Source organism: Gavialis gangeticus, unplaced genomic scaffold (genome assembly GCF_001723915.1).
Source record: "Gavialis gangeticus isolate Ggan-Ray unplaced genomic scaffold, GavGan_comp1, whole genome shotgun sequence".
Lineage (NCBI taxonomy): Eukaryota > Metazoa > Chordata > Crocodylia > Gavialidae > Gavialis > Gavialis gangeticus.
The window spans coordinates 63,443,248-63,455,564 of NW_017728994.1; the positions used below are offsets into that span (position 1 = coordinate 63,443,248).

Below are 12,317 nucleotides of genomic sequence, written 5' to 3' on the forward strand. Positions count from 1 at the left end.
TAGCTCCGTCCCATGCCCCGCCCCTGCTGGGCAGCACCTGCCCCCTCCCTCACCACAGGGGGCGTTGATCGGCCCACCCCATGCCCCTTCCCTCCCCCCTTCCTTTCTACCACACCAGACTTACCAGCTGCACACAGCTTTCCATGCTGCCGGGCTCTGCTCATGGCTGTGCACATACATGATGAGCATTTATTGGCCAAATTATCAGCTGTATTGGCCCATTTCCAGTACAGCCAATTTTCTTTATATCTGTACCGATCCGATATTGGACCAATGTATCAGTACACCTCTACCTTTGTGTCTCAGCCAGCTGCGTCAGCAGGTACATATGCTCTACTGCAGAGTTTTTTACATGTTACCTGTTACAGCAGGTACATATGCTCTACTGCAGAGTTTTTACTCTGCAGCAGGATAATACTTGTATTTTATTAGCCTAATTGCCCTGCATATGTAGATGCTGAAATGTTTGCTGCTGAGCTAAGTAGGCAACTCCGTAGTAAACAACTTGTGTAGATTTACCTTGTGATGAGACCAACACTGGACTCTTATTCCACTTCTCATTTATAAAGGGTTCTGCAAGCTTGCAGAGGGAGCAGAAAAGAGCCACAGCAATGATTTCAGGGATAGAAAAAATACCGTTACCTAAGGAGCTCAATCTGCTTTGGTAATCAAAGCAGAAGATTGAGTGGTAGTATTTACAACCTATAAATAGCTCCTTGGGATAGGAATACTGGATCCTAAAACCTTTAATCCAACAAAAGGCAAAACAGCGGGGGGAAGCTGAAGCCAGACAAAATTAAGTTGAAATAAGGCACCATTTAGGAACTTGATTAGCCACTAGAACAAACCAATAAGGAAAGTGGTGGGTTCTTCACCCTTGATGTTTGTACATCAAGGCTGTCTTGATGGTGTTTGATTAAATACAAGCTATTTAGCTCAATGCAGGGGAGACAGGATGAAAGTTAATGGCCAGCAATAAAAAGGAAGTCAGCACCGATGATCCCTTCTTGCTTTAAATGATGGTCTTTCACAATGGCTGTTTTCCAAAAACAAAATAGGCTGTATTCTGCACAGCAGCAGTAAACCCAAGAGGCTGTGTAAGCTAACTGTGTAACAAGCCAGCCTGTACATGTGGCAGGGTGGTCCCATGTGTAGCTAGAGTGGAAGAAATCAAACTTTGCGTTGTGGTTGAATCAGAACTGACAGAGCCAGCTTTCCTTTATTTAGGGCTATAGTGTGATCATGGGGAGAATTCCATACAGCAAGGGGAATCACCCACTTGTCTGTTTCAAAGGATTTCTCGAACTCTATACGTTTACAAGCATATTTATACTTAAGACAGAGAAAGAGAAAAAAATATGACCTTGGAAAAACAAAACAATGGTAAATCACACAAAGACATACAGACAGTTTACTTAAAGAAAACATCTGTGCACAGGGTAATAAATCAAGACAAAACAAGGCATGCAGAATTCCTTATCTCAGAACATATAACTGAAATAAGGAGTATCAGCACTTCTGGTCTCTGTCTGTTTTACTAGTCAAACAGGCCAGAAGCCCGACCAAATCCACTACCACACTAGTATTCCAAAAAGCCTGACTTTGAATGAAAATTGTGCATTCCTTTGATAAACAGAGAGCTAGCAAGAATCCTTGGTAACATCCCTTAGGTATGCATTGTGGGTGGAATGTGCTGTACAGTAACTGAATAGGTTTTCAGTAATACTTCAGACAAAGTCAATTACACACCTTTGACTTGCAGGTCTATGTAACCATGAGTCTGTACCAGCAAAAAAGGAATAACTAACGATACGTACAGAAATGAATGCTAAGGAACATAATGTGCACTTGCAATGAAGCTTTCTTTGTTGGTTGTAGTTGGGAGTAAAAAGATTTCAGTATAAAAATAACATTAGCAGGGTGAACTATAGAATTTCCTTTTAAAAGTCCTTGGCTTGCACTACAATTCCCAGGACTGTTTCAGCTTCCATTCTGAACGGGAGAAAGGTTTGCAAATACAGAATCTTCATTGGAACTAAAGCAGCCCCACAGGCCCAATAGTCTGTGTGATGCTATCAGGATTGCTAGGAAATGGAGGAATAGAATGTAGCTATATCTATTTTCCTCTATTTTGAGATATATTATCCTTTGGATGTCAGCACATAAGGCTTGATCTAAATCATTCTCATAGGTGCTTGCAGGGGACTCAGGTGGAACTTAGGTGCCTAAGTCCAAAAAGGATTCAGGTTGACCCTGTACCATAAGTGCTAAGCACCTAGAATCATTAGGTACCTCAACTTTGGCTTTAGAAGTTCCATAGGAGCTTTCACTTATTAAGTAAGTGTATCAGCCCACAAGCAGTCCAGATTAAGCACACCACCTCCTTACTCTAGTATGACCAGTTCTGGTAGCTACCTAAATGCTACCTGATCCCCACTCAGTTGGCATTTGCAGAGCATCCCTAACTCCTGATTGACATCAACAGTGCTAAGTTCAGTACAAAGCACAGCACCCCACATTCACTTTCATGCCCAGCTACTGTTACTGTTGATCTTTACTTTTTTCATGCTAACCCAGTGCTTAGAACTGTTGGCTACAAAGCACCAACTCTCAGGATCATCATAAATTCTAATTTATTAGACAGGATGCGAAGTTACAGTAAAATTATAAGTGCAAATGTTGGGGGGTTATGATGGGTATTGGTCACCCTAGCACACATGCACTCACACACACAATTGCTGTAATAGTAGGGTAGCACCGATGGTGGTTTATACTTATCTGGGGTGCTAGAGTCTGCTGTTGATGGTCAGCTTCCTTCAAGGCAATGTCTTCTCCAGAAGGAGGTTGCTTGCTTGTCCTTCTGTCTCGGTAGATCGGGTGCTGGATGAGAGGGCGCTGCTGAGGGTTACACTTCTGCCTTTTATCCCTTCTCTGGCAGACTTTTGTGATCCCCCAGCATCATCTTGGCTGCCCAGTCTGGAAGTCACTGTCCCACATGGGTCTTGAGTGGTGCATGACAGCTGTTAGTCACAGTCACTGGGGGTTCTGCCCGATGGCGCAGTGTCAGGAGGCAGTTTGTGATTTTGATTAATTTAACAGTTGTATTGTTAAGGTTGCAGGAGCAGTCCATTGGGGATCATCTAGTCTCCAGCGTTGATTACCTCAAACCATATACCTTATTGCACATACAGTGGAGTTTCAGGTGGTGGCATTGATACCTTCCTCCAGTCATTCTGTGGCTGGGAGCTGTTAATTGCCACTCGTTAACTTGTAACCGCAGCTGGCTCTGCCTATTACTTAATCGCTCACTCAGATTCACTCCTGTTCGTTCCGGAACTAGACCCAGTGCAGCAATGCAATCCAGTGATACAATTTCAATGTATTATTATAAGAATAGTTTTAGTAATACAAGGTATGGCTTTACTTTACAGAAAAATACATTTGTTAAAAGGTATAAAATATAAAACACAGAATGCCAAGGAAAGACAAGACAGATGAAATTAAAAAGAAATGTACCTTAATTAATAAATGCGAATGTGAGGTAGTGAGGATTAATGGCCACAGGGGAAAATAAGTGAGTTGGGTTAGATGCAATAGACTGATTTAGCATAAAACTTTAGACAGATATGGGAAGTTTGTTTTGGGAAATATGTCTTAAAGGGGGAATGTGTTCACCAGGATATATTTACAGTCATGTTTTCAATGCACCTTGGCTTTTCTTGTCTCATACAGGCTTTGCTTTGAAGAGGATATTTTAGTTCTTTGGTTTTCTTTAGTGACACTGAGCTCAATTGATCTGTAGATGTAGTTTGTAGGCTTCTCCTACAGAAAGCAACTTCAGCTTTCTGGCTTGCTCCGAGCCTTGCCACACCCCTACAATGAGTGTGCTAGGTCTCTGTCAATACCTAGAAGGAAAAAAAAGTGCATAAAATGGCAGGGAGAGGATGTGCAGGCAAGAAGGAGCTTCTTGTTACAGAACATTCACCCGGGGTGTGCATCTACATGTGCAATTAAAGTGACTGAATAAACTCTGGTGCAGTCTGAGCCAGAGTAAACTTATGCGGATATCACCATCCACACGTGTTAAGTAATTTCCTCTGCCATTGGATAGTATTTGTCTTTGATGGGACTATCTGATAGCGCAGTAAATTAATCTACACTGGCTTCATTGTCACTCGTGCAGTTGGTGATGCTTTGCTGTGCACCAGATTAGTCTGCCGCGCAGTAAAGCGCACATGTAGACTTGCCCACAAAGTGGGGGATCTTGAGGGAAAACACTCCTGGCCAAGTTTCTGCTGTCAGGGACATTCTGTTTTTTAAATCAATGATTATCAATGTAAAATGCATAAAAATTCCTGGTGGTGACATCTGGAACATCCAAGGGGAGTATCCTCATCACAGAATAAGGCTGTCTCTTGTTTCTTGTCCTTCTGCTCTGTGATGTGCACTCTTGGTTGTCCAGTGACCTAGACTCAACAGATAGGGTGCAGGACCCCTTACACTTGGCCTATTCCATAGGTTGGTGGTTAAAGCATTCTGGGGAGTGAAAGTTGTATATTCAAATGCTCTCAGGCTGTGGTAGACTTAGAATTCAGTCCTCCCACTTCTTGGGTGAATACATAAGCTAAAGGATGGGTATCACCAACACAATGCCTTTTGACAGTGTTGTGCTACATACTGAAGTCAGTGCGCTAGTGGTGTTCATTAAATGCCCTAATGAGAAAGGTACCTTCCCTCTGGGTGGTCTGGATCCCATGTTGATAGAAGTACCTAAGGTGCCATCCTGAGTTAGATGCCTAAGTTTTGAGGAGGAACAAGAGAGCAGTCAATCCCATGTTCAGTGTTCCCTATTAGTTAATTATCATCTCTTCCTGGCTGAGCATTAGGCCCCGTTAGAGACACCAAACTAAGGTCATTGGGAGTTCATCAGTTGACTGTACAGGCATCTTAGGCACCTAATCCCATTGATTTGGATGACCTCTCTGGGCAAGGCACTGTTTTTAAGCATTGCCATGCTAAGTGGAGAAGTCTGTGAGAACACTATGGATCTGTTAGGACAGATGGCTCTTGCTATCAGCCATTAATAGTAAAACCAAATCCTCCTTGTTCCTGTCAGTATTCCCTTCCTCACAATGTCTTAAGAAACTGGCATCTCTATATACTGTTTAGTAAGAACTTTTTATAAATGCTATCCTTTCAGCCCCTAACAACTATGATACAGAGGGAGGAACTGTTTGAACAATGTGAGTTGGCCCTGTCCACTGGCTAAGGCCCAGACTGGACTTTCAGGGGAACATTTCTAGCTGTAACATTGATCCAATGAATGACTGTGGGCAAATCACTTCACCTGTCTGTGCCTCTGCTATTTTTTGCCATTTTTTATCTATTTAGATTGTAAGCCCTGAGAGACGCAACCCCAACTGTGTGTTTGCACACTGCTTAGCATAATGGGAACCTCACCTCAGCTCTCAATGCCACTGTTGCACAAAGAGTAGTAGCATAGTACATCTTTTAAATAGGGCTGTTTTCTTAACACAACACGTGTGCCAAGCTCTGTGATGCTTTGCCACTTGAAGTCCAAGCTTCCAAGGTTTTTCACAATTTCTTTGAGGTCCTGAGTGATTATTGAGTGTGCTTAGCACTTCTTGGATGATGGTCTTGATTTGTAACAGCAAGATTGGGATTGAGCAAATGCTGGAAGCTTGTTACTTTTTTTGGAATACATATTTAGATAATTTTCCCCTCTCATTCTTTTTATAAAGGCAGATACATATTTATATCAGGACTTGAAAACAGTATCAATCTTCACCTTAGTTAACAGTGTTTTCAGCTAAATCCAACTGACTCATTCATTTCAGATTGTACTGGCTGTTTCCTAGGCAGGCTTGCTGTGGGTCGTTCGTTGTCTTCATTATATAGGTGGCTCTGAATATTAATTACAACCAGGAACAAAGCAGCTGAAAATGGAACAGAAAGATCTATACCAATGGGTCTACTGATTGTCTGACATCTATCTTCTTAACGCAAAATCATAATAATTGTTTTAATATCACATTGGACAATGTTTTTCATGTGTTTAATACCCAAACATGTGTGGCCAGGATGTATGTCCATTTTTGGCATAGTACAACTGAGCTATTGTCTTTACCTTAGCATCCCCCCCCCGAAATACATGACATTGGTTGAATGTGAAGGAGTGAATTCACATATGATTCCGCAGAGGTTTATCTTTATATGAATGAATTGTTTCTCTTAATGCTGTTGAGGAAACATATCTTTAAAATGTAGCCATCAAGCAAAAAGTGGCTTCCACAGAGTGTAAAGCAATGTTTTCAGAGTATGCATTTGGATCTTCCCCCTTTATCTACTGATTCCACATTCTCCTCTGCAGCTGCTACTGTACACACAGAGACCAGGGGGGAAAACAGCTGAGGTCCAGGTTGAGGAAGATTAATCTCATGATATTGCAATGTAAAGCCAGGATAGAGAATATTAGTTTCATAATCACAAGCTAGAGCGTCATTGCTCCACTTCTTCATATTGCATGGAGGAAAAGTCCCTCTGAATTTCGTGTCTGTCACTCAATATTTTTTATCTGACCTTGAATTTGCAGGCACAGACAATTTAAGGCAAATGTTGCCTCTCTGTCTATACAGTAAATATCGATCCTACTCATTCTGATGAGGATCTCAGTGGAGGTTTTGCATGCTCTGAGCAAATTTGGATCATGAGAAAATGATTAGATTTTTTTTTTTTTGCCAGCCAGTTTGTTGGACTCTGACCCTGTCAAGCTAAATTTACAGTTAATTTCTACTGCACTTTTGCAGAAGCATTCTTTTATGTCATTAGCTTTTGTCACCAATCTCCAGAGCAATATAGAGCGCTGTTATGGTTCTGGATGCTGTTCTGTAGATTAAATTGCACAGAATAAAGGGAGAAATGGAAGCTCTGGAAAGAAAGTAGGATTGACTTGTCTTGTGTTCTTGGAGTCAGGTCTAATCTGAATTTGTCCAGTGCTTTAAGCCTTCACATTTCATTTACCATCTTGTTTCAAATTCAAAGCCCTGTAAATTATAGCACTATAATACACCCACTTATTGTTTGCAAGGGATATAGCTAGCTACATCTCAATCTGCTTTCCATTTGCTTATGTACTACGGAGGGAATTCCCAAGAAAAATCTGAGTGCACAAAGTGAAAAGTCATAATTCAGAAGAGTTCTTTCCACAAAGCAAAGTTTTTAATGATCTCCACAGAGATTTAGCAGTGAGCCCAGAAATCGAGCATAAAAATTTGCATAGATGGCTTGACTAAGATATATAATGCATGTAGTAAGGAGCAAACTGCCACTACTCAGCAGTTCAGATCTGCATCAGACAGTCCCAACAACTCCCCCACTGTCCCTGTTCCATTCAGCAATTGGACATTTCAGCTCCATTTGAATTACCACCAGTGTTTAAAAATTCAAAGTGTTCTCTCACCAAAGAGAAATGTAAATGGAGCCATTTACAAAGAAGATTTTGAAACCTCCTGTTGATGATCTGTTTTGTTTTTACTTTGTATAGCTGAAGCAAAGACGCTCCAAATACTTTTCTTTTTTTGTCTCTCTCTAGTTCTCTGAGAGTCCCAGAGGTGAGAGAGGCTATGCAAATGATAAATATCAAGCATGTTCTCTACTTCTCATCCCAATTTGAACTTAATGATCTTCTCTTAAAAGAAAAGCCTTTTGGGGAATGGGAAGGGCTTTCAGGAACTAAGTGTATTGAAATGGATTTCAGGGAATTTCTTTTTTATGTCAGTGGGTACCACTATGCCCTGAGTAATAATATTTGTTTCACTGCCTTTATAAAAGATCTTTGGCCTTGCAGCATCTTAATGCAATCCAATATTGGTTGTATTATGAGTATGGAAATTTTGTGCCTGAAGTAAAAATAGTTAGATTAAAGAACATAAGGAACAGGCACCCATGTTTTTAGTTGCGTGGTGTTAGGAAGAAAAGTGGCTCCTGCACCCTCTGGTAATAAACTAATATTGATATAGATACTCAGAAATCTGTTTTTCTGATTACCAGATGCCATTTATATTCTGACCACATTAATAAAATATAAGGCATTGACGTTAACATATGAACACATTTTAATAGCTGTTTTCCTCTTCAGTGTTGGTGCCTAATCTGGAGAGATGCAAAGCAATTCCTCTCTGGTGTTTTTACCCTGAAGTATGTTATTCATCATTAGGAAATGTAAAATAGATTTGCTGTTTTTTCTGCACTGGAATTGCTTTTCAAAGTACAGCAACTTTGAATATGAGTAGGTATGAACTGCAGACCTATGTCACAAGTGTATCACTTAGCAGTTTAGGAATTGGGAAAATCAGTTGACATTTCAGATGCTTATTGAAATCCGCTGAACTCTTAGATATCTTAGATTTGTGCAGATATTACACACACAGTTTCACTGGTTCAAATTATTGCATTTTTAGCTGCACTAGAGGTATTCCAGTCATGGGTCTTGTAATCATGGAAAGAATCACAAGGGAGATTTCCAAACAGAAATTGGAAGAAGGAAAAAATCATGAACAATATAAACCTTCCAGGGAAGAATTATGATTCAGTTTGAGTTGGATGAAGTCGGTTTATAGTCATCAAGGAGTCACTTGTTGACAGACATCTGTCCTAAAAGAAACGGCTCTCTAGGAAAACTTTATTATTCTGAAATTGCCTTCAAAGTTCACTTCCTGCCTTCTTCTGATAGGGAGACTCTTCTGAAAATCAACTTGGATTGAAGAGGTCTAGGAGAGAACTAGATGTTTGGAGCCCCAGTTTGATATTTAACATACAACCCACCCCTTCCCTGACGCCTCTGTTCAAAGGAACTGATTTATTTGCGTGTGCTAAGGTGAAACAACAAGCTTTTGGTAATTAGGTTCAATTGTCCGTGTGGTTTAAACTTGTGAAGATACTTCATTGTAGAAGCAAATTAAAACCGGCCATTCCATAGATGCATCTGGACAGCACAAAAGTAATTACTTTGTATCATGGAAAATATGTGCTGAAGGGCATTTGAAGAGCCTTAAAAAGAAATTAGAAAGCAAATCTAGGCCTGACCAAACATCACTAGGAATTTTGCTGTGGAATTAAACAAAAGCAGGATAATGAATTTATCGTGTGAATTAGATGTATTGCCTTCTAGTCGTGCATCCATAAAGCAATTGGTCCTAGCTATAGGCTGTTTTCCAGGTTGTGGAGGTATGAGTAGAGTTAGAATCTTTTATTTTACTAATTGTTTGTCTGCTACTCTGGGAACTTCTCACCTCTCCACTTTCACAGCCCTACCTATAATTTTTAATCATTGCTTTCCTTGTTTCTTTCCTGAGACCTGATGAAGAATGCCTTGCATTCAAAAGGTTGACTAACTTTATTGCAAGCAAGCAGTTGGTCCAATAAAAGAGTTCATTCACAAAGACCTTTGCCTCTAGAATCAGAATCAGGCATACATTGGCTGAAACTAAAACTTTAAATGATGGGAATTTTCAGTGGTTTATTTCTAATTTACTCTTAGAACTGGAATTTAGTAACAGGATTAGGAAATGAACATAGAAAGTGCCGTATACTTATATTCCTATAGCTGTTTCTTCCAGACTGGGTTAGATTATAGGCAAGAATGGCAGTACGATCTCTGGATATCTGGAGAACAGAAGGGCTTGCTTTCCAGAGCTGTGTGATTGACATTGATTTTAATTTAACAACAGAACCTTAAAATGTGCTAAAATCATATAAATTTTAAATACCTCTAGCTCCATCGACAGCTGTTAGTGGAAAAAACATCCAGTGTAAAGAAATTGGGCATGTGGGTTCTGTCATAATTGCTAACTAAGTATACTAAATAGAAGCAAGTAAATGGAATCCAGAGATATCTTTGAAATATATTGAAACATTTGTATCTACACTGAATCTTTTTACACTGTAAATTCCTTTCCAAGCATATCCCCCTCCCCCAGTTCAGCAAGGCTTTTAGCCATATGCATAAAAACAAATAGTTACTTATATAAAATGTAACACGTGCTTAAGTGAGTTGTGCAACGGACATAGTAATGGACAAAGGCTAAAGACTAAAAGATTAAATCAATGATGAAATCTTTATAGAAAATATTACAAAATGTACAGGTAGCACAGTCGTTGGGGATGTAGTGGATTGCATGCAAAAAGCACACCTATGAGAAGAAAATGGATTTATTCTGAAGGGTTTCCTTATCTTCATTATTCTGTGTTACTGCATAGGTGAGGTTACAGGCAATGGGCCTGATTTTCTGCGGGACTGCATCCCCCCAAATTTAGAACTCACGGTATTAATTGTAAAGTTAGCAATGTCACTCCTGCTTTTTACTAAAAAGCTGTTGAAATGTTAGCTGTTTGGGACATACACCTCATTTCTTTCTGTAACTCAAATAGCTGAGTCATTTGATTGAGGGTTTATGTTGTTACTTTACCTGTTCTTCATCGGCTATATGTTCACAGCTTACAGAATGGATGTGCGAGTCTGAAAGTGCCAAGTACCTCCTATAAAGTACAGACCATCTTCAATTCCCAGAGTGCACCATTAGATTTTATCTGGGTTTAAGGTACACAGCCTGTGCTTTTGAAAAGTAAATTCTAATAATAGCTGCAAGTATACAGAACTTCAGGATCTGTGCCTCTGGGATCAGGATCTGGTGCAGCAGAGGGCTCCTATGAGTTAAATCGTGCAGGCGCACACTCTTATTCTTCTTGTCTTGTTAATTTTATGGTTCTGTAATTTGGTATATTTCTCTGTCAGTTGCATTTTCAGGGCTTGGCTTTACGACCTTCTACCTAGCTGGAAAGTTGCATTGCTTCACTGAAAATGGCCGTGGGAAAAGCTGGCGACTCTGTGCAGCTATTCTGCCTCTCTACTGTGCCATGATGATTGCCCTGTCACGCATGTGCGATTACAAGCATCATTGGCAAGGTGAGCCACGGCTGTGCCTTCTTTTTTTTTTTTAAATCCTTGTAGTTCACTGATTAGCCATCTGTCCCGAGAGCTCCTGGGATGGAGTGCTACAGCCTGTTTGACTTGCTGCTCATTCTCAGCTTCATTTTAGTATCTGTAGTGTGTGCAAATATGGCAGGTGCACAATAAATGTGCATTTTTGTATATGAGTGAATGCACATAAACCTATTTTGGATCATTGCTGTGGAAGATGTTGTTTTTCATAAAGGTCCTAAATGAACCGTGGTAGCATAAGGTGTATAAGATAAAGTGCAGATGGTAATAGCTTTTGCCCATGCTGAAAGCTTTGCTGGAAAGATTGAGCTTTTCTAGCTCTTTAAAACTTTTTGGTAAAACAGATGTTAGGGGAGAGAAACTAAGGTCATAATGGCTCTGGAGGAATTAAAGCCAGAGGTTCCACATTAAGCTTCTAATTTAGAAAGGGAAATGAATTGTGTTCAAATCATGTCCTAAAGAAAAAAAAAATTGATTTTCTGTAGCCTCTGGCTGAATAGTGTTTTTGAGCCCAGCGCTTTACTTTTGGAAGCACAAATTCACAGATGTTAGCTTTATGGATTCAGTATGTACCAGGCATGTTGTACCAGTGTAAGTTTGCTATGATGCTATTGCAAATTAAGGAATTCTGCACATATTACATTAACATACTCTTCTTTTCCGCTCCTACCAGAAACAAACTCAGTCACAAGATCTTAGCACCATATAATAAACACTTAAATTCACAGTCTTTGTTCCAGCAATTAAGGACTTACTTATCAGAGTAGAAACCTATGATCCTGACAGCAGCAAAAAGTGTCATTAGTAGTTTAAATATGTATCCTTAAATATAAGTGAGTCCAAAGTCTACACACAAAGAACAACAGGTGATGTTATTAGGTAGAATGATAGTCAGTCTGAAGGCTGGTCCCTGTTGATCACTCCCAGATTTATTGCTTCTTGTTACCAGTAACTTAGGTAACTACATGCAGTGAATTGCAGATAGTTGAAATGGATGGCATACTGCCAACTTCTAGGCCTTAAAAGGTTCAACCAAACTGTTAGACAATACTTACAGATGAGCAAACACCTTCACAGAAATCCGGTTTAGTACATGAACAATTCATGAACAGAAGGGCTGACATTTCATGAATGTCTTGTTTCATGGATTAATTGTACTAACTCCATTATTCTGTCATCTCATTAATAATTCTTAGATAATCTTTCTAATATATATCAAACCAGTGTAGCAAATAGGTGGGATGTTCAGAAACCAGTTTTGTTTTTTGTTTGTTTTGTTTTTTTTTGGGGGGGGGGG

General features: G+C 39.9%; 1 protein-coding gene across 1 annotated transcript in view; it reads left to right on the forward strand.

Moving 5' to 3' along the window:
- The window catches only part of PLPP4 (phospholipid phosphatase 4), a gene marked incomplete at its 5' end in the record, with an annotated part of 155,221 nt that overhangs the window by 106,718 nt on the left and 36,186 nt on the right, over nucleotides 1-12,317 (forward strand). Inside the window, one exon of the mRNA XM_019502170.1 lies at nucleotides 10,814-10,984. Coding sequence (XP_019357715.1) covers nucleotides 10,814-10,984 — 171 coding nt within the window. The remainder of the gene's footprint in view (nucleotides 1-10,813; nucleotides 10,985-12,317) is intronic.